The 23,433-nt window shown below is 35.3% G+C and overlaps 1 protein-coding gene and 1 long non-coding RNA gene across 9 annotated transcripts in view; one reads left to right on the top strand and one right to left on the bottom strand.

The window, feature by feature from the left end:
- Positions 1 to 23,433, top strand: part of LRRC7 (leucine rich repeat containing 7) — a 570,280-nt gene that overhangs the window by 535,497 nt on the left and 11,350 nt on the right. For 7 of the 8 annotated variants that reach the window (XM_007978322.3, XM_007978330.3, XM_007978324.3 and 4 more), the window contains one exon: positions 9,014 to 9,088. In XM_007978322.3, the coding sequence (XP_007976513.1) occupies positions 9,014 to 9,088 (75 nt within the window). The remainder of the gene's footprint in view (positions 1 to 9,013; positions 9,089 to 23,433) is intronic. The other variant, XM_007978329.3, reaches the window with a different exon arrangement.
- On the bottom strand, positions 9,095 to 23,374 carry LOC140709228 (uncharacterized). Its single transcript, XR_012089630.1, has 3 exons — positions 22,979 to 23,374; positions 15,727 to 15,824; positions 9,095 to 11,095 (listed from the first exon to the last, which is right to left on the bottom strand). It is a non-coding gene; the product is annotated as an uncharacterized lncRNA (long non-coding RNA).

Genomic DNA, 23,433 nt, shown 5'->3' with positions numbered 1-23,433 from the left:
GACCCATGATATGTTCAAGTTTTGTATGACTTGCACTAGCTGGAGTAGCTTCAGCTGAGGTGGTGGCATTAGCTGAGGTGGCTTCAGTTCCCTGAAGGTGTTCATCTCTGGGCCATAAAATGAGAGTGGTCAGACAGACAAAGAGAGAATCAAGAATGACTTTTACTTCTAAATCTTTGCTGGTTCTGCTGAGTGTGAACTGCTACCGCTTCATCCATCAGCCACAGGCAGTATCAGTGCTTTTACTCTGTGTGGCATAATTATCCTCCTTTAAATGCACTCTTAGTCTCAGGTGTACAACTACAATATCCTTTTCCTTTAACCTGCACCTTTTTAAAAACACATAGGTAATGAATGAAAATATTAGCACTGTAAAATTTTAAATAATTATATAAATATCAAGACTAAATATGATTCCCCCACCCCTTTCATTCTACTCTACACCACCTATGCACAGCCTTAGCCTAACAGCCAGTTTATTAGTCATCATATCAAGAATTCACAACTGTAGTGTCTTCTGGCACTTGCCCCCAGCCTTTTTGACTTTGTGAACCATCTCTAAGAAATGTTCTAGCATGTTCTGATCATAAAATGATGCATTAGCCATTGAATAAAACCATATTAAACCTATAAGAATCAGTTTGACTGAATACAGCTTACAACAAAACAATTTTTCACTTCAAAAACCTTATTTTAGCAGAATTAGTAAGAAAGTTTCACTGAATTCTTTAATTTTCAATTCATGATTTTAAAATAGTGCAGATGGTGTCAAAAAATTATACAACCAAAGGGGCTTTGAGGGAGCCTTCAGGAATTATAATCAGAAACCTGATTGTCAATACTATTTTAAGAATAGCTAAAAAGAAGAATCCACAGCCTCTTACATTTCCCACTCCTGTTTTTAATCATTTTTACTATTTTATGTTATTTGTGAAGCTGAGAGGAAAAGTCATTAGGGGCTCTGACTGGATCAGCAAACTGTACAAATCTTAGCAATTCACATGTTCACCACAAGTTGGGGTCCCGTATTAAATACAGGCTTTAAAGGATTTATAAAATAAAATAAATGGTAAATAGTTCTTTTATGTTTTCCTAAGAGTCTAGAAATCCAGAAGAGTTGTAAGTGAATGAATATAATTATTGACTTTTAAAAGAACATATGACAAGCAAGTCAAAGAAAATTCAACAATTTCACTAAGAAATAAACAGGATGCAAATGCACTTTCAGTCACAATAGACAGACATTCCCGACGTGTTTAATTGTTAAACAATAGTAGAAATACTAAGCAATTAATACAAGTTAAAACATAATTGTGAAGTAACCAAAACCAAACACAATTTTAGCACTTACGTTCAAATTCTCTAAAAAAGAACAGCCCACAATTATCAGTATCAAACTATAAAAAATATTCTAGTACTAATATATCATTTCTAAAAGCAATATCAGAGAAACAGGAATAAATTGCTTATTTTTGGTTGCTTTTAACAGGTCTGAAGAGTGTCATCTTGACGCTCATATATATACTACTAAACAAACTTTTAGAATGACCTAAAAGAATGATGCAAGTCCAAAGACCAAACAACGTGTATTTATTTTGCTAGAATATTACATTTCATTATCTTGCCACTAAGAGATTTGTGATCCCATAGTCCATTTCTTTGGGTTGCACTAGTCTCTTTGTTGCTCCAATGCATTATTAATAATTTTTTTTACAAATACAACCAAGTGATTTCCATTGTAATATTTACTTTTTTACAAATTAATGAAACTGAAATTCCTTTCCATGCATAAAATTTTTGTTAAATTTTTAGAAGACTTTAGTCAGTTGCAGAATTTTTACTTGTATCTCTACCTCAAATTTTCCGTTTCTAAAGCAGTTCTCCTTTCTGTTCATCTTTTATGGATTTTACACTTAACTGTTTTGTGAGCTAAGTGCAGCTATTCATGGAAGCATCATATTCAGCTGTCAGTCTCCTTTTCTTTCTCTCTCCCTCTTTCTCTCTTCTTCCCTCACTTCTCCTCTCTCTTAGCTTCTAACGGCCATAGAATAAATCTCTTGATGCATATGAATTTATCAGTTGCTAAGGTAGCAAATTATTCAAAGACTAAAACTTGATGCGTAGCAATTAACCTTAAAATACTTTGTCATCACACTTCTGATTCATGGAGAGGAGCACTATTGATAATACCTTTATCCTTGATATGTCAAGTGTTCTAATAATCATAGGGACTAAGTAAATATAGGCTCTGATGTATATCTAATGTTGCTTCTACAAGCCACAATATAGCTTCAATATTAACACTGCCCACATTATGAAAGAAAATTAATATTTGCTACTTTTTTAGGGAAAAAAAAGTTTCCCCCTAAAAATTGAATCTATGGCTCTGTTTGCTGTTTTCATGAGTCAGTTTTGCCTCTAGAAACACTCTTTGAACTTTCATAGTTATATGAAAGCATGAAAGTATGAAGCATACTATATGCTATTTTTAACTAATATGTTCTGAATTGTAGTTGTATATAATTTTTACTTGAGATATGGTCTTCTAGAAACCAATTTCTCAGCATCAGCTAGAGCCAAGACTTTTCAGAATTTTAAGGAAAAGCATATTTCATATGTTGAAGTCTTAGGTCCCTTAAGACAAGTTCTATTTTGGTGTCTACGTTTACAATAGCTGGACTGTCAAAATCGTTCACCTTCATCATTAAAAAGCCATATAAAGTTCCTTTCTCCTCTAAACTTAGAATGTTAAATGTTGGCCTTGTAAACTAGCTTTCTAAGTCCTTTAAGGTTTATGTTCAGAGATGTAGAGGCTAGGTAACCAGTAAGGCAAGGTCAGATCTTAACAATGCAAGAAGCCTCCCAAACTTATCCTTTCCCAAAATTACTTGTGAAAAGCAAAATATTTTATAAGCACATTATGAGTACTTCTGGAATAGTCATTATGACTTGTATAAAGACTATTGATAGTTTTAAAATGAGGTGGAAATAGGAAATGGCAACAGATCATGCCTATGTGGCACATCCAGCTAGCCCTCTCTAGATTAACTTTGGTTCAAACCTAGAGGAGTCCCTCTGTGATGCATGAATCCACAGGATCTGTGCCTGTCTCAAACACGTCCGAATGCTGGTGTCTGAGAAGAGCAAAGATTTCCATTCTTTGGAAAGGAGTTTGCAGTACCTACCATATTGCTCTGTTGTGAGATACCCTCTAGTGGTGGTCCTGAGGGAAAGCCATTGTGCTTTCAAGTCACTAAAGAACCTGAGATGAGAGACATAAGAAAAACCCACTTAAAGATGCCACAAGCCACTAACTACAGTGGATTCTATTAGCCATTACTATAAAGGGTTGAGACTCCTGACTTGGTGCTACTAAAGGAAGTGGTCCCTGAAAGTTGATAAAAAATCGTTCAGAAAGCCCTCCAGATAGGACCCACGTCCACTACTAGGAGTGAACAGTAATTGGAGCCATTATCACTGTGAGTCACAACCAGGAAACCACAGATGAGGCAGGAGGAACTTTTCAGCCCCTTCCCATCCCCTTCCCTAAATAAGAGATGCCAATGTCCCCTTATTTGTTAGGAATTCAAAGGAAAGATGGCAAATATTGGCCTTTCAATATACTCTAAACAGAGAGGAAAATAATTTTTTCTGCCAATCAATCTGGTATAGTTGGAGACTCAGAAACTCTCAATGTGGGCTATGCTGGATTAAAGACCTTGAGTTGTAGATTGAGTTTCAGACTTTTTTTAAAAAGTAAAAATAGAGACGGGGTCGCACCATTTTGCCCAGGGTGGTCTCAGGTACCTGGGCTCAAGCAATATGCCTACCATAGCTTCCAAAGTGCTGGGTCTAAGGGAGTGAGCCACCATGGCTGGCAGAGTTTCAGACTTTTGATAATTAAAGTAACATTTATTGATGCTAGACTGAGTGTCATCCATTGTTCTATTTTATCTGTACTCAGTCACTTCATCTAACAATTCTGTAAAGTATGTACCATTTATTAACCCATTGTACTGATGAGGAAAAGTTAAGTCCGTAGATATTAACTTGCCCAAGGTCACCAATTGTAAATGGTGAACACAGACAGGTAAACTCAAGAGCTATACTCTTGACCACTACTTGCAGTGTGGTAGATAGAAAAAATGACTTCTCAAAAACATCCTAGGCTGGACACAATGGCTCATGCCTGTAATTCCAGGACTTTGGGAGGCCAAGATGGGTGAACCACTTGAGTTTAGGAGTTCAAGACCAGCCTGGGTAACATGGCAAAACCCTGTCTCTACTAAAAATATAAAAATTAGCCAGGTGTGGTGGCACATGCCTGTAGTCGCAACTACTCAGGAGGCTGAGGTGGGAGGATCACCTGAACCCAGGAGGCAAAGGCTGCATTGAGCCACGATCATGGCACTGCACTCCAGCCTGGGCGACAGAGTGAAACCCTGTCTCAAAAAAAAAAAAAAAAAAAATCCTAATTCTCTAATTATCAGAGCTGTGAATATGTTACATTACGTGGCAGACAGGACTTTGCAGATGTGATGAAGTTAAGGACCTTAAAATGAGAAGATTACCCTAGATTATTCAGATGGGCCCAGTGTAATCACATGGGCCTTAAAAATGGAGAATCTTTCCTAGCTGCAGTCAGAGGAAGATGTAACAGCAGAAAAATGGTCAGAGAGATTCACCATTGCTGGCTTTGAAGATGGAAGAATGAGATCGTGAGCCAAGGAATGTGGACATTTCCTAGAAGCTACATAAGGCAGAGAAATGGATTCTCCCCCTGAAGTTTCCAGAAAAGAATGCAGCCATACCAAAACTTTTATTTTAGCCCAGTGAGACCTATGTTAAACTTCTAACCTACAGAACAGTAAAATTATAAATTGGTGAAGTTTTAAGTCACCAGGTTTATGGTACTTTGTTACAGCAACAGTAGAAAACTAATACATATTGCCTCTTGGAAAAAGAGAGTTATTGATTCCCTTCCTCTGGGACTTGACAGAAGCAGAGAGAATGCTTCATGGTATGTAAATTAAACTTGAAATTAAAGTTGCTGCTACTTTTAGCTCCTAGTTTTATGGGTTATTATATAACAGCAGTTTTATGATAACGTTTTATTATAAAGCTATGCAATAATAAACTATTATAATTTTTCATTTTGACTTATATTAGTACATTACATAGCTAGTTTTAAATGTATTACATCATAATTTGTCCTTCATTTAGCATTCTGCCAAATGTTATAAGAAACTGAACACATTTAAGATCTTGCTAGCAGAGTTGAAAGATTTATAAGATGCCATTATTTGATATTTGATACACACAAGTTGGCTTCTTATTGTTTGGAAGTTAGGAGATAGCTTTTCACCAAACAGTAGGAAGTTATTGTTTCTAATTTTTAGAATACAAACAGACTGATTATTTCCCACCAAACTCTGTCAACAGTGCCAAAGTATTCTTTAAAATCTCAGGATAAAATGAGTTGTTAAAAGGGTGACACATTGCTACAATGAGCTTTTTCAAAGCAGGGTCAGCATTTTCACATTTCTCATCAATATTCATCATAAAAGAGACCACAAAATGGGTTTAGATTTATCTAGTCTCTTTCATATAGCAACGTTTATATGCCTAAATGCAGTTAAAAATTACGGCACTGACCTTTGCAGGCAGTCTTGGGAAACATTCCACCTCCACAAATAGTGAATGCCAAAAACCGTGATCAAATGGAGCAGTCATTGCTTTCTGTTTGGATTAACGTGGCAGTATGCTGGCTGATAGGATATATATGGAAAAAAGGAAACTATACCAATGGGCAGGACCAATTTCTTAGTTGATAAAGTTTATTGATTGAAAAGACATAATAAAGTGAAGTAATAAAGCTTTCGGAAAAAAGCAATATGTGCTTTGGAAGACTCAGGCCACCATAAGAGTAAGCAAAGCAAGTCTTCAGAACAGAGGTTGAATCCTCCAGAACTATGTGATCAGTGAAATTAAACCTGCCACAGACACCACATTTGTATTGTTTCAGCAGTTCAGGTGCGGACTGTTGGTAGTTCCTCCAAGCATTGCAGATATGATGGCCATAATTCAACTTCTATGAACTGGATTCATACAAACATTACTAAAACTGTTCCTGTACAATGAGCTAAAGAAAGGCAATCAAAATTAACTGGGTATCAGACATTTTGACTGCTGAGATAAAATAATAATCAAAACAACTTCACTTCCAGCAATCAGAGATGTAGTGGCTTATTTTGGGCAACCGAGTCATTCTGCCTTTTGTACAGAGACCCCAGTAGTAAAGGAGGGGCTACCAGGGGAACTGATTGTATATATAGTCTCTTCAAATGATGGAACATGAGAGCTATTTGCCCAATGTGGAAAGAACCATGGGTGTTATATTTGTTGTCACAACTAGTGCCATTCACTGGCCTGGTGGACGAATCATTGAGCCTTATTTAACTCTTTTTTTCAAACAACTAGTTTTCTTTTTTCTTTTGAATTGACCATTTGTACAACTGAATTGGCCAATGCTGTTAAAGCATCACTCCTAAGAGTGCCACCATTAACCCAAATTTTTTAAGTTAGTTTTATTTTCTTAATCTTATAAGTAGTGCGTAATCTTTGTAGAAAAATAAGAAAACACAAATAAGAAAACAGAAAAAAAAATCTGATGTCCCATTACCCTTTATTACCACTGTTAATGTTTAGAAGATATCCTTGCAGGTATTTGTCCACACAAATATATATATAAACACATTTCAGCAAAAATAGCATCCCACCACACACAATGTTTTATAACTTGCTTGTTTCATTAAACATTTGTGTACTTCTACCTCATCCATTTAGGACTTCACTTTTAGTGACCACATATCATTCTACTATATGGATTTACTATAATTTCTTTAATCAATATCCTGTTATTAGACTGTTAAGTATGGTTTGTAATTTTTGTTATTACAAATAATACTATTATGGACATATTAGCACATGCATATTGCATATTTGTCCAGTTATGTCCTTTTAAGTCCTAGAAGGCTAATTACTTGGTTAAAAGTTATACAGTGTTCTAGAAATTTTGATGCCTATCTGTAGTTTCATCTCTAAATAAGAAGGAAAACAGATTAACATATGAAAGATAAAAATCATTTGAAAGTCTTACATTAATAGGTTTCACAAACTTCTGAAAAACCAAGTGAAAACACAAGTAGAAATATTTTAGTTTGGGTCTGTCTGTTAAACCATTTACATATACACACACATATACACACACACAAAGTTATGAGTTTAAGTGAGTCATGTTTACAGATCAGCAAATAACATGCTTTTCTAAATAACAGGCAAGAATAACAAAATATTGTCTTCTATTTTATTAATAATGCTTAGGAATAGAAAACTATTAACAGCTATATTGAAATATAATTGATATACTACAAAATTCACCCTTTTAAAGTGTACAATTAAGTGATTTTTATGTGTTCAGAGTTGTGCAACCATCATGATTATCTAATTTCAGAACATTTTTATTATGTACTAAAAGAAACTCTGTACATGTTAACAGTTACTCCCCAGCTACTGGCAAATGCTAATCTGCTCTCTGTTTCTATGCATTTGCCTATTCTTGACATTTCACATAAATGGAATTATATGATAGTTAGCCTTTTGTGACTTGTTTCTTTCACTGAGCATAATGTTTTCATAATGTTTTCTTCTATGTTGTAGCATGTTTCCATACTTTATTCCATTTTATTGCCAAATAATATTTCATTATATAGATATATACCACATTTTGTTTATCCATTCATCAGTTCATTCTTTGGATATCAATTGAAATCTTATCACCATCATGTTTAAAATGTTTCAGTAGCACCTGAAATTGGTAAGAAGGTTTATGAGAGGCCATCTTAATCTTGCCCTAACCTACTTTTTGGCCTGATCCTCTGCTGCACTCCCAGCCCCATCCAGCCCCATCCACTACCACCCTTCCATCAGCACTCCAGCCATAGCAGAACCACTTGCAATTTCCCAGATATAACAGGCACACTCACTTATGTGCTGTCCCTTCTCTCTGCAATGTCCTTCTTCCCCTTACCTGTGTGGATGACTTTTGCATATTCTTTGTTATTCAGCTATCAGGTATCTTCTCCTCTTGGAAGACCTAACACACAAATATAAGCTAGGTGCAACATATTTTTACAGTCCATTATATCTCTATGATAACACTTGTCACAAAGTTTATAATTATTGGTTTTCTTGACTTCTCCTCCACTAGACTGTGAGCTCATTAAAGTCAGAAACTATATTCTGTCTATCTCTATATCATGAACCATCCAGGCCTAACATATGGTAGACATTCAATATATGTTTTCTTTCTATACATGGTCAACAAAATTAATTTGACTCTCTTATAAACTGCATTAATCAATTTAGGGATTTTATAACCATATAGTCATAAACTTTATTTAAAATGCATGTTCCAGTTTGCTTATATTTAATTTGCTCATATGCATTTTATATTAAAATTCTCAGTAACATATGAAACAATATGCATTAAAATAAACCCAAATGTATATATAATTCTAGTAAAACTTTTAAAGTATACAATGAACTATAAAATAGAAGATACTTTTTCAAATACCTTCAACTGCCTTTAATGGAGACATATTTAAGAAGAATAACTTAAGACAAATTCAGAATTTATACAAAAAATGGTTCAGCATCACATTTCAAATGATTTAAGAAAAAAGTCATTAAGAATATGCCATGATTCAATTTATAAATCATAATTGCACTTTCAAAACAAGATAAGCTTCTTTTTGCAAGCAAAAATGTTGCTTCTCTTAAACCTGACTTGGAGAGTGCTGCCTTGCTTAAAATACTATAATAATCTTTGAAGCCTACACGCATAAACTGTTTCTGAATCTGTTTTCACTGTTTTCTATGTGCATGAAGATTTGTTTAAGTAGGCCTGGTTCTTGGTAATAGAATCCTAACCTCTGTTACTTCTGACTTATAGGGTATCTTTGTTACTAGGGTTCAGCCTGATGGGCCAGCATCAAACCTACTGCAGCCTGGTGATAAGATCCTTCAGGTAAGGCAGATAAAAGAAATGCATGCAAATGCCAATACTGAAACAGATATGTAACCATGTTACCACGTTAAATGATTTGAATTACATGACTGAAAATAAGTCCTTCTCACATTGCTTATTTGCCTTTATTGTTTTGCGGCTGAAAGTCAAGTCAAAAACAATTCAGTCTGACAAATCCTATATCCCTAGCACCTTACACAGTACTTGGCACATGACAGATGTTTTGCATATTTTTGTTGAACTGAATGGAATTACTTGACAATATAAGAAATATATATATATATAATATATGTATATATGTGAATCTATGCATAGTTATCAAGTAAGAGTAAATGCCCAAACACAGTATGTGTGTGACTTTCATGAGGGAGAAGGAACTGGTCCATATTTAACTTCTCAGCCACAGGCTTATTACTGTTTGAATGCTATGGAATATATAATACATCATTCTACTCCCCCTGCTTAGATAAACAAAAGTTTAGCTGTATATAAGGTGACTTTTTAAAATGCATTGTGTGATGGAAAATGACTTTCACTAACTTAAAGCTCTGCATATCTGAAAAGGTTCACCCCAATAAACAGTTAAGCAAATACTTTACATAACCTCATTTATTTGGCTTTTTTTGTCCTTGTCTCTGAATTCATTGTCTTTAATTTTTTTGCTTTGTTTCTTATCAGTGATTTGCAGCTCATTAATTCACTTCCTATATAAGAGGTACATAATCATTTTCTACATTCCAAGGAAAAGCTCTTAAGCATTATTGACATATTTAAGATTCAGTATTTTGACTCAGAACCCCAGAAATTTCCCATTATATAAATAGGTGGAACTACTTGATACTGCTGATATTTGACCATGTGCGACAATTATGAAATGGCTCAACATAATATACTGAAGATTTAGATTCACTGAGAAGACAGGACATCTGAACCTTAGATCAGTTATACAAACACAGTTGACATGTGAAAAAGGAACCTCACATCAACATATTGGAAGAAAACCCCACCCCCGATATTTAACGTGGGTTCTTTTCTATTTCCCTAAGTATCGCGGCTGGTTTGAAAAATAAAGGAAAAGAGTATAAGACAGAGAAACTTTAAAGCTGGGTGTCCGGGGAGACATCATATGTCAGCAGGTTCTGTGATGCTCTCCGAGCCGTAAAACCAGCAAGTTTTTATTAGCGATTTTCAAAAGGGGAGGGAGTGAACGAATAGGGTATGGGTCACAGAGATCATAGGACAGGGTGAAATTAAAATTGATAATGAAGTTTCGGGCATGCATTGTCATTGATAACATCTTATCAGGAGACAGGGTTTGAGAGCAGACAACCTGTCTGACCAAAATTTATTAGGTGGGAATTTCCTCGTCCTAATAAGCCTAGGAGTGCTACAGGAGACTAGGGCTTATTTCATCCCTTTGGCTTCGACCATAAAAGACACTGCCCCCATGGGGGCTGTTCATAGGCCTACCCTCAGGGACACATTCTCTTTCTCGGGGATGTTCCTTGCTAAGAAAAAGAATTCAGCGATATTTCTCCTATTTGCCTTTGAAAGAAGAGAAATATGGCTCTGTTCCGTCTGGCTCACCGGCAGTCAGACGCCAAGTCTTATCTCCCTTGTTCCCTGAAGATTGCGGTTATCCTGTTCTTTTTTCAAGGTGCCCAGATTTCATATTGTTCAAACACACATGCTCTACAAATAATTTGTGCAGTTAATGCAATCATCACAGGGTCCTGAGGCGACATACATCCTCCTCAGCTTACGAAGATAACAGAATTAAGAGAGTAAAGTAAAGACAGGTATAGGAAATCACAAGGATATTGATTGGGGAAGTGATAAGTGTCCACGAACTCTTCACAATTTATGTTCAGAGATTGCAGTAAAGACAAGTGTAAGAAATTATAAAAGTATTAATTTGGGGAACTAATAAATGTCCATGAAATCTTCACAATTTATGTTCTTCTGCCATGACTTCAGCCAGTCCCTCCATTCAGGGTCCCTGACTTCCTGCAACAGACATGTAAAAAAGAAACCTTAGATCAACTATACAAACACAGTTAAACAACGCAAGGATCCCCTCAAGTCAGCTCCAAGGAGATCTTCTATCTCCAATGTACTGCATTCTCTCAGAAAATCCTAGAAAAGTAGAAATCCTAAGATTGCTTTAACATTTTATTCTCAGAAATTTTTGTTGTTGTTGTTTGTTGTTGTTGTTTTTTGTTTTGTTTTGTTGTTGTTGTTTGTTTTTTGAGATGACATTTCACTCTTATTGCCCAGGCTGGAGTGCAATGGCACGATCTTGGCTCACAACAACCTCCGCCTCCCAGTTTCAAGCGATTCTCCTGCCTCAGCCTCCCAAGTAGCTGGGATTACAGGAATGTGCCACCACACTCAGCTAATTTTTGTATTTTTAGTAGAGACAGGGTTTCTCCATGTTGGTCAGGCTGGTCTCGAACTCGCAACCTCAGGTGATCTGCCCACCTTGGCCTCCCAAAGTGCTGGGATTATAGGCACGAACCACTGCGCCTGGCCTCTCGGAAATGTTTTAAACTAATTAACAAGATCACGATCAGCTACTCAAGTTTTCAAAAATGATAGTTCTCTGAAAAGAGTTTAAGCTACTTCAGCCTGTGCCAATGTCACAATAGAAATACCACCCAGCAGGCCTGAGTCCATTCTATGCAGGCAGAAGATGCAAACAGCAGTTGGTCTTTTGAGCTAGAGCTGAGAAACAATAACAACCACACATAGAATAATCTAAAATTTTCCTTTACCACTTTATTATGGAAGTTCTATATTTTTGGATAGCCTAACTAGTTCTTTGATCTTAGATATTTTACATCATGTCTATGGGCCTCAGATTCATTATGTGTAAAATGAACTGCTGTTTATATGTCTGAAGTCCCTCCCAGCTCACAAATTCAACTCTTTGAAAACTGTATGAATTGCAGTGAAAAACAGCTGAGAATAAACTTAAACTAACAACGTAACTCTCTTAACATTTGGTAAATGCTGCTCATTAGCAAAGGAAACGGCTAATTTTTTTCTCCACTGAATTTCAAATAAATTATTTTAAATCTTAGAGTCTGGAAAAAAATATAGCCAATTAATCTCAGATCTCTTACCTACTAGAATGTGAGGCTGGGTAGGGAAGTATGCTATAGCTTGAGCCAATGTTACAGAGTTCCTTCCTCCATGACAGAAGCAAAATAAAGATTTTTCCCTTCTGCTAGAATTCAGAAATGTATACGTAAATGTATACGTAAGTATTATAACAAAATTATACACAGTATATCTTGCAGATGGAAACATAAGTTAGTGTCAGACCAGACATGATGGCTCACGCCTGAAACCCCACCACTTTGAGAGGCAGAGGCAGTAGGATGGCTTGAAGCCAGAAGTTTAAGACCAGGCTTGGCAGCACAGTGAGACTTCGTCTCTAGAGAAAATTAAAAATTAACCAGGTGCAGTGGCAAGCACCTGTAATACCAGCTACTCGGGAGGCTGAGGTGGGAGAAGTACTTGAGCCCAGGAGTTGGAGGCTGCAGTGAGCTGTGATTATGCCACTGCACTCCAGGCTTAGTGACAGAGTGAGAATTTGTCTCAAAAAAATAAGAAATAAAAATAAAAACATTAGTGTCTACTTGCAAGGTATTAGAATGCTCTTTTCTGGCTATGAAATTCTAGAATTATATGTGGGGACATGAGGATTATGAGGGTTCAGTATTTCTAATCCCGGAGAGGTAAAAATAACAGCAAAATGCAAGGAAATGGATTCCTCATTCAAGAAGTAGCAAGAAATTTTCAGCCAAGAATACTGCAGAAAAGCTGCACCCAAGATGTCTCTTCTCTCCGCAAATGACTATCAAGGATGTGACATTTTATTTTTGTCATAGAACTCACTTGTACCTAGTCCAATAAGATCAAAGCCCATTTTCAATAAAGAAAAAAGTACATGGACTTTAATCAAATGATATATTTACAGTTTCATTCATACTAGTTAAAAAGTACACATGGCCAATTATACTTTCTGAAAGAAAGAAACGAGAATGACTAATTCTAAAGTGAAATTGTTTGCAACATCAGACGCTAAGAAGGCAAGCTGTATATTTATCTATTTATAATACTATTGTCTCTTAGCTTAAAGAATGCTGGGGAAAAATTGTTTCATAACATTGGGTTATCTATCACTTAAAAAGTCAGAATCGTGTGTTTTCAATGGAGCGAATTTATTTACAAAGCTCAGTGGCAATGTTCGACCTAAAGAATCGAAGTAAAAGAAAGGAAAAAAGAAAGGAATAGCCCTCCCTAAGTGTCAGTACTTTTGGGGTTTAATCTAACCCAATAGCAAATAGCAAAAGATATATGAGAGAGCACAAGAGATGCACCTTTCCTAATCCCTCTTCCCAAACCCAGAACTTATTAGATCTCTTTCTTTCTCTACAACTCTTTATACCGTCCACTCTTTTCTTATTCTGCTGTGATATTATGAGGATGTTATTTGAATTACATGAAGATGTGTGCAATAAGGGATGATGTTAATTAAAACATATTCGCATCATTTTTCTGTTGTATTATTCGTTTTCCCAGAATAGACACATTGTAATTACCCTAAGACAGTGTGGCATATGGAAAGAGCAACTGACCCTTCATAGACTCACCTTCTGCTAAGTTCAATTATGTAACAGTAAGAGAAAAAACTGAAAGCATATGGAATATAAAAATATGTCAGAATGAGCCTTTTGAATTTGCCAATATTTGAAATGACAGTTTTGTCAATTTATCATCATAGTTTCTTTTTTCTAATGTTCTTTTCAGCTAAAAAATTCAGTCTAATTCCTCATAAATTTTATAATTCAAAATATATATGAATACAGAAAATCTAGTAATTATAGTTACTCTGTTGAAAAGATGAATAGACTGGAAAATATATATATACTGTACCTGATAGTTAACAACATGATTCACAGTTGTAACCTAGAACTCACTTGCAAGTATGTCCTGTTCTATCAGGGAAGCCAAACCCTCTCCTCTTCATTTACCCACCCCCATCTCTATACATAAGCCTAATTTTGGCAAGAGAAGAGAAATAATTTGTAGAGAATTAGTTAACGACATCCAGATTTTGCCAATAACCAAAACAGATTTTTCTAATATGAAGTATATAAATAAGGTACTTAATTGAAGATAATTTTATAGTCTCTTTTACCTTGTCATCATTTTAAGGGTTTTGGAGTTTGCAATCAAAACATACTCTTTGTCTACGGCTCTATTTCAAGATGCTAAAAGAGAATAATCAATGAGATAATAATTCAAACAAGCCAGATATTTTTCTTTTTTTCTTGTCTTAGAAGGAACCTTGGCCCTACAATTCATATAGACAGTTCAAGAAACTACTGTCAACAATGTCTATCAACAAATACTTGGACTATTAGCAGAGTAATTATTGCACTTTTTTTACTTTTTTAAAGTTAGTTTTTGGTAAGTCATTTGGCTCAGAGCATCTTATCTTGGCCAAAACCGTGGGGTTTGATGCCCGTTAGACCTATTATCATTGCTCTGTTCTATACCCACTGACGACTCCACTCCACATCCTGATTAGTGTCTTATAAGGAAATATCATTAGAAGCCCTTTAATAGGTAGAAGGGAAGTCATGTGTCCTAAGGGAGCTAATAGCTATGGAGACAAAGTGAATGTATGCGCTCATTAGGAAACTAATAAAGTACTTGATTTTGTGATGTATCTAATAAATATTGTAGCTGTGTTAACGGAATGGAGTAATTAATATAAAAATGTGTATCCTGGGATGCAGAGAGGATGGCCACTCACAGACAAAAATACAATATGTAAGACCCTCCTCTTCTTAGCTGCTCCAGTGAATCAGTGAGGGAGTGGGAGAGGAGACCTTTGTGGCAGGGTGCACTGGGGATCATGGAGATCTCTGGTTGTAGGGGGAGTCGAAAGAAGGGAGTTTATTCCTGGTGGAGCAGAAGTTCCTCCAGGATTAACAGAGAGAAAAGAAGGAGGAGGACAAATACCTGTGGGCTAGACTGACATGAGTTTTCAGGGGCAGGGGTAAGAGGTTTATGCTAGAAAGGGTGAGTATGGAGTATAAAGGAGAGAATATTGGGGAAGAAGACCCCAGACTCATCTTAGAGTCATGAAGAAAGGAAACCCTGGGATTTTAATAAGTTTTTCATGGACTGGGAGAATTTCAAGCATGGTGATGAGTTGGAGTGAGGCTCAGGATGGCAGTAGGGAGAGATAGCAAGCAGGATATGGCATTCAAGGCTCAGAATGGGAGAGGTAAGTTCAGACTCCCCAAAGAGAAGTCTAAATGAAATGTCTGTGTATGGGTGGATCTGTTGTACACAGATATATATACAAACACTGAATCAACGCTTCCGTGTCTGAATGGAAATCTGATGGCTCTGTTAATGACCAGTAGGTATGATCAGCTTGCTGAGAGAATTTTCTTACTTAGGTAAAGCTCACTTATTCAACAGCCAGAGCTATAAGAAACAAAAACATAAGCTAGAAAACAAACAAAGTGCTTCTGAGGAGCCATAATTAATGTCACAAAGTCCATGCACTACATTTCATTCCTTTTACTCATAAGAGAGGATTTATATCATACCTGGGAGTCTTTTTTCTAGTTGTGCAGACCACCAAGGGGAAAGCCTTTGGCTCCAGGCTCATTGCCAGAAGCAAGAAGTCATAACCAACAGCTTCACTCTGCAATAAGAGAGAAACTTCTTTTAAAAGCCAGAAATAGAAGAGAACAACTTCTTTTAAAAGCCAGAAACAAGATTTTTAAAGTACAGCAGATTGTACTTCTAAAAGCTTGTTTCTGGCTTTTAAAAGAACGTTTTGTACTTTCAGTATGGAACAGTTTTTCTCAATGACATTTTTTGACATATCTTTGAAAAAAAAAAGTTCATGGTGAACTAAGTTTCGTAATCACTTCATACTCTATCCCTTGTTTCAGGACTTTACACTGTACTAAAGAGGCTAAGAACTCTAAGAAATCTTACAGATACATGTTTCAACATGTTTAACTATACAGTCCTCTTTACCAAAGCGTCAATTAACCACTTCCACACAACACACTTTGGGAAATGTTTGTTATAGAAACAAACTAATGGGGCCTTAGCTGTGTCCAAGAGAGTGTTGATGTTCACAATTATTACCATAAATCATTAAGAAAGGGTTAATGTTCAGTTTCTGAGTTTTTAAAAATTTCTCAAAAAAAAAACCTCCAAAAATGAAACCCCTAAAGAATGAGAAATTGTTTATGGTTAAAATGAAGTGTTGAACCCTTAAAGAAATAAAGTATTTGAAAATTGTACTAAAGCATTTCCCAACAAGGCCAAGTAAGTTCCACATTTCTATAGTTTATCTTATTTGTGGTTGGAAACGAAAAGCACCAGAGACACTGGGGATGGGGGACTATGGAGGAATAATCACATAACTTTTAATGTTTAGGTAAATAATTGCTTATAATGATATAATACATTGAAGAGTAAGATTTCATTTAATATAATTGGATTAGAAAGGAACCAGGAATAGGTTTGAAAACTATGTGTTGGTTAGGCACAGTGGCTCACACCTGTAATCCCAATGCTTTGGGAGGCAGAGGCAGGAGGATTGCTTGAGGCCAGGAGTTCAAGACCAGCCTTGGCAACATAGCAGATCCCATCTCTACAAAAATAAATTAAAATTAGCCAGGCGTGATGGCACGCACGTGTAGTTCCAGCTACTAAAGAGGCTGAGGTAGGAGGATCCTTCCAGCCCAGGAGGTTGAGGCTGCAGTGAGCTGTGATAGAGTCACTGCACTCCAGCCTAGATTACAGAATGAGAACCCACCGTTAAACTGTCTTTTAAAGTATGCTTTTATATGCCAGATTTTGATTGCATATTATTATACATTTAATTTTGTTCATAATATACAACGTTCTTGCACAGAAAACCAATAAAAATATTGAGGAAATACTTTTTGAAAATCAAAACATATTTTGAGTATTTAGTAAAACATGAAAACCAATAAAACAAATTAGGCTTTTAGGGTGACTCTATCCTTCATAGTTTAGCTAGTAGAAAAGTAACATCCATTAAGTGTCTCTATTGTGTCATTTAAATCATGCAACAACCCTGCAAGACATCTATTGTTGACAGATGTTCGATAACTTATTTGAGTTCTTCCATTGTCAACAAAATAACAAACAGAGAGACTCTTTAAAAGAAAATGATGTTTATTTGGGAATAGAGCATTGAAATGGGAATATATATGCCATAGTAAACTATGCATGTATTCAGGAAGTTAAAGAAAGACAGCGGTTTTTAAAGGAAAAAATAAGAATTATGTAACTACTTTTAAATAATTATCCGTGGCTACAAAGATCAATAGCAAGGATGATGCCAGTCCAAGATTGGACAACCAATTGCTGGGCAATGTCCCTGCAGAAGTATTTGTTGTGTAAGGTTGCAATGGCTTTTGTGTAAGGTCGTGTTTTTGCAGTCTTTTGTGATAGCTTTTGTTATCAGGTATACAAGTATGAGAACCCTCTCTTCATGGCCTTCCCCGCTCTATTTGCCAGGTTTTTTGTTTTGTTTTGTTTTGTTTTGTTTTGTTTTGTTTAACACTAGTCACTCCATTTGATTCTGACAACTTTCACACCATTACACAATACTGATTCTATGGAGCAAATTTTGCTGATGGTATCATATTTATTACATTTTCTAATTTATTTATTTATTTAGAAAATGTGCATCAAATGCCCACTGTGTACAAAGTATTATGCCAAGAAATGTAAACAATGTTATATGAATGTAATCAAGTTCCTGCCTTCCACAACCTAGTCCTGGAAATAGACATACCCAAATTATACAGAGCAGGAAACAAAGCAGGAAGAGAGACAAAAAGAGCTGAGTATCAAACATTTGATAAAATGAACACCAGCCTGTCATTTAAGAGCAAGCTCTTCATCAAAGTGGAGAGCAGCCTGGCTACAAAGAGCCCCCCGAAAATTAGGGGTTGATTTTGCAGTTATTCTTTTTGTGGAAAGTAAAAGGATCGTGACTTGTTGGGAAATTGGCTTGCAAATCAAGGTAGGAAATTCATTTGTTGGAGATGATCATTTGATATGTTTGATAAAAAGAAAACAAGCATTTAAAAATCAGAGCAGATAAAGAAATAAATTTATTCAGATTTACTATGTTTTATCAGTTCCACACCTGAGTTTCTATTCAAATAATTCAGTCTTCAGCTGAGTATATTCTACGTTGCCATATCTTTTATGAGCCTTATCATGAGAAATTCAAGCTGCAGTACATGTGTGTACTTAACACAGAAGAGAAATTCTTGTCGGGTGCGGTGGCTCACGCCTGTAATCCCAGCACTTTGGGAGGCCGAGGTGGGCGGATCATGAGGTCAGGAGATCGAGACCATCCTGGTTAACACAGTGAAACCCCCTCTCTACTAAAAATACAAAAAATTAGCCTGTCGTGATGGCAGGCGCCTGTAGTCCCAGCTACTCAGGAGGCTGAGACAGGAGAATGGCGTGAACCTAGGAGGTGGAGCTTGCAGTGAGCCGAGATAGCGCCACTGCACTCCAGCCTGCGCGACAGAGCTAGACTCCATCTCAAAAAAAAAAAAAAGAGAGAGAAATTCTTATTTATGTTTTGTTCTGCAAAGGTTTTTTTAAATACTAGAATAAAACTCATTAAAACTTGAAACTTTCTCACATTTATAAAAGCAATGTAAATTTTTCATATGAATTCTCTAAGAACTGAAAGTCTATATTTCAGGTTTTCGATAGAAAGGAACGTTTTTTAAATAGCTTGACATAGAGTCAATGTAGTATTGATTATGGAGTATACTCAGCCCTAAATATATCCAAATACTTAACGAGAATACTCTTATCAGATTAAAATTTGAAATGAGAATTAATTCTAGTTAGTTAATGTGAAGCACAGTGAGGATTATCTGAGATTCCTACTCTTTCTCATAATACCTGGCAATCAGAATTGAACACCATGAAGCCTTGCTCTTATGGCACTAATTTCGTTGCTGCATTATTTCGTTTTCCCTCATTCTAAGAGCTGTAGGCATTCAAAGTGCAATATATCAATGTATTAATATTTCTCTAACATACAAAATTTATGCATACTGGCCCTTTAAAAAGGCTTATCCCTTGGAGGGTGAATTTAAATCAACCAGAAATCACATGCACATATCTCTAAACTGATTTCTTTTTTTGGAGTTTAAAAAGATCTGTGCTGTCCTGCCTTTTGGATAATCCCACCAACCCTGTGGTCTGGCCTTCTCTGAGGCTAGTTGTTAAGCTTAGAGCCTTGAATAATAAGAATGCAACAGAATTTCTAGGAGAATTACAACATCATCTGGACTGTTTCTGCAATATAAACATCTATAATTTATCCATTTAACAAAACATTTACCAGAAGGTAATCAAACATGAATCCAGGAGAGAATAAGAGAGGAAATTCAGAAACCAAGTGTGTTTTATGATAGATTGATGAGCTCTATTTGCAAAGCTCTACTTTTTGTTGGAATTGCAAATACTATTTTCATTAACCTTCAGTCTTTTCATGTCTAAATCATGAAAAGGGACAATTAAAAAGCATTTTGTGGCACAGAAGATATCAAATAAAATTAAAATAACAAGAGATGTCTTCTGGAAATTGTGTAACAATTATAGTAAAATGTTCCTTCATACTTTCAAATCAGCTAAAGCTAGAAACCCATTAATTACATATTTTTTAAGGATTAAATTTTCAGAATATCTTTTCCCTTTTTAGATTGTTTTCTTGGTAACTTCATTTCAACTTAATAAGCGATTTCTCATTTTTCATTAGGTTACAATTTCCTCAAAATTGTACATATTTTTTTCAAATCTATGATAGTGTATCCATATAAAACATATAGGTAGCCAAATGTGGCAATATAGTTTAAATTTTTTATTAATTTAGCATTTGTTCTTCATATCATCTTTTTCATTGTATGCATATATTTATTAATATAATAAATTATATTAAAACATGTAATATAATATACATGTAAATCATATGCATTTATTTTTTCAAAGCATCATTGGGTTTATACCCTGCAATGAACGTTGCATAGTAGCAGTCTTTATTTCCTCAGCCTCTTCTTCTGTGCGCACACACACACACACACACACACACACAAATGTAAAACTCCATTAGTTGGAATATTGTGATTCTTCTGGTCTTTATTTTAACTGGAAAAGCCCTACACAAATATAGTAACATAGTTGTTTGATTCCCTGTCTAAACTATCCAAGATGGAAGCCTGATAACCACATTCATGTTAACAAATACAATGTCAATTCATTTTGCTCTTCTGTCCTAAGAATGAAAGAAGTTTCTCTGAAACTGAGATTTATTATTATCTTCTTTCACTCAAAAAAAAAAAATTGGAGATTCAGCATTTCTGTAGATATTTAATTTAGGACTAAATGTTACTTCTACCAGTATTTTTAGAATAAGTTAAATTAAACCTGATAGAAATCTGAATGGGAATCACAGCTTGGCAACCACTGTAAAGAACAGAATTATCTTTGGAGGTGATATAGCAATAATTTTTTAAGGGAAAAATGTTCATTATTTTATCATGGCCAGTGAAATGTCAGCTCAAATTACTTGACATGATTGTGGTCTTATTATTTCAGTGAAGTAATGAAAGAAACAGGAAGAAAGAATATTACAGTATCAGGTGATTCAGCCTTAGCCCTTTCCCTCGTTGTTTGACCTCAGACAATTTGTTTTGTCTCCTTAAATGAAGGCCTTTCATTTATAAAATGACAGGATTAGTCTAAACTAACAGTTTTCACACTGGGCTTTCATGAGCACTGTAGCGGTGGGAAGGTATTGGCAAGTAAGCTGGTTCGCTGGGTCCAATCTGTCTTCCACCTCTCTCCCTTTCTCTCTCTCTCTCTAAAAAGATCTGTTTAAATGTTTTACATATTGGGCTATCTCTCTTCCTTTTGAAGAAGAGGTTTTTTGAACTAATGCCTTGTTTAAAAAAAAAAAAATAGCCCCTCTACATAAGTTTATTTTTATGGTTGCTTCCCATGCTACAGCCTATGGTCTAAATTCACAGGTTTTAGATTTGGTGCTTTTTTTGTTTTTTATTTCTTAGAAAAATGATTCCACACATGAACCATTTTAGAACGCTTTATTCTGCACATACTGTTACAGAATTTACCTGAAAAAAAAACAACTGTGAACATACTGAGGGCTCGAGGAGACTCTAGGAGTGAGACAAGACAAGGACTGTAGTCCTTTGGGAATCACACTCATTCTATGCCTCAGAGAAACAGCAAAGAGAAGATGTCCCTCTCTTCTTTGCCCTCCTCTGAGCTACTCTAGCACTTTATTTCCGTCTTCAGATATTAATTCAATTCAGCATATATGTACTGAGGGCTCATTCTACATGCGGCATTTTATGTTATTTTTAGTTACGTGCATGACTTATTTCCCCTCCTGAATGGCTGCTGCTTCGATTGGAGCCTTCCTGTTTCATCTCTTTCTTACTTCCCATCCCAGTGCCTAGCAAAATGCCTAGGGAAGTGAGTACAAAACAGACATTCTTCGATTGAAAAAAATGCTAAAGTAATCACATTGAGAGCAGACTAACCTTCTTTGAAGATCTTTCATAATAAAAGTACCGCTCTAAATTAACAGCTATGATTAATTTGCTAAGTTTTATACCACTTTTGCCCTTAACACTGATATTTTTAACATTGATACTATGTCAAGTATGATGATGAACAACGTACCATTCATGGCCTCCAAATCCTAGAAAATTTTTTATTTCTGTAACTGTGAGATATTTAAATTTTGAACAATTCCCTGAAAACTCTCAGTGGATTTTTAATTCATTGCAATTCTAGGTTTGAGTCTGCAGATAGAGAAATCTGAGCACTCAGAAAGTCATTATTATGGTTTGACGTTCAAGAACTCCATTATTAAAGTTCAATTTTAATTTCACAATTAAGTTATAACTTTTGGTCAAATGAAGGCATTAAAGTATTTTGGTCAAATTGAAGGCATTAAGGTAGTCAGTACATCCCTCAAAGCTACAATGGAATAAATATTTATTTCATGCAAGTTCGCTATGTTCCTGATGTCTGAAACAGGTTAAGAGTAGAAAAAAGAATGGACCGTATGCTGTATTCTTTACTCTCCATCAAAACTGATCAGAAATGACACCAAATGTAACCTCATTGTCTGATTTTTAGTATAACGCAGAGCAAGAAATTTGAGCTGTGTAACACGCCCAAACTTCTACTCAACTACTGTTTCCTGACACTGAAACAGCCAATGCCAACTTCTTTTTTTTTTTTTTTTTTTTTTTGAGGCCAATGCCAAATTCTATGAGCATTTTCATTTATTAAATATCGTTAAGGAATGCCTTTAAGGTTTCTTTAATTAAAAGCAAATTTTTACTTCTAATTACATGAATTTCCAAGAATTTATATTCTGTCACCTAGTATTTTTTTACTGGCAGATGTACTATGGTTTACAAATGTAATATTTTGGAATCTTCTTTACCACATCATTAGTCAATCAATTTTAATGAACTAGTGATGAGATATAATGTATCATATAACTTTCATCTAAGTTTTAAAGGTTGTATATTTCTAGAGATATAATGCTGCTTTAAATTTGAAAAAGCTAAAGTCAATGAAAGAGTCTAATTATTAAGTGATTGGTTATTTGAAATATTAATCATATTTTAAGAAAGCATAAAAACAGTAAGTAAAATTAAAAAGGCAATGTGTAACCAAAATAAGTATCAGTCCATTGAAAATTGAAAAAGTCAACCAGTGAACTGGCTCTATTACCTCTACTCAGCCAAGCTGTCAACTTGATCGACTCTTTTCTGAATCAACTGAGTCTCAAACTGCAAAGAAAACAATTACATAACTGTCAGTCATTCAGTTGCCAAGGTTAATTTCTATCAAGTTTCAATACGGTTGTATTTAATTTTACCTTTATGGCAGTGAAGGCTTATGGGATACACTTCTTTCTGTATTAATAATTAAAATCATTCCAATCAAGACCATCTGCAACTTAATGTGGAGAAAATCAAAGACCCATGGCACTCAATACAGAAAACAATGTACATTTTGTGACATAAAATTCATATAATAGATGGAGGGAACTCTGAAACTGTAACCTTAGGCTATGTTTAAACTGATTATCAATTGCTTATATCAATGATTCTTAAACAGAAGACAGCAGACATGTCCTCTGTTACTAATGTCAGTGTGTTTTATCCCCAAGGGACACATTCCTT

This window comes from Chlorocebus sabaeus, chromosome 20 (assembly GCF_047675955.1).
Source record: "Chlorocebus sabaeus isolate Y175 chromosome 20, mChlSab1.0.hap1, whole genome shotgun sequence".
NCBI classification, from domain to species: Eukaryota; Metazoa; Chordata; class Mammalia; order Primates; family Cercopithecidae; genus Chlorocebus; species Chlorocebus sabaeus.
The sequence above is the reverse complement of the archived record's forward strand: the minus strand, read 5'-3'. Positions and strand labels throughout refer to the sequence as shown.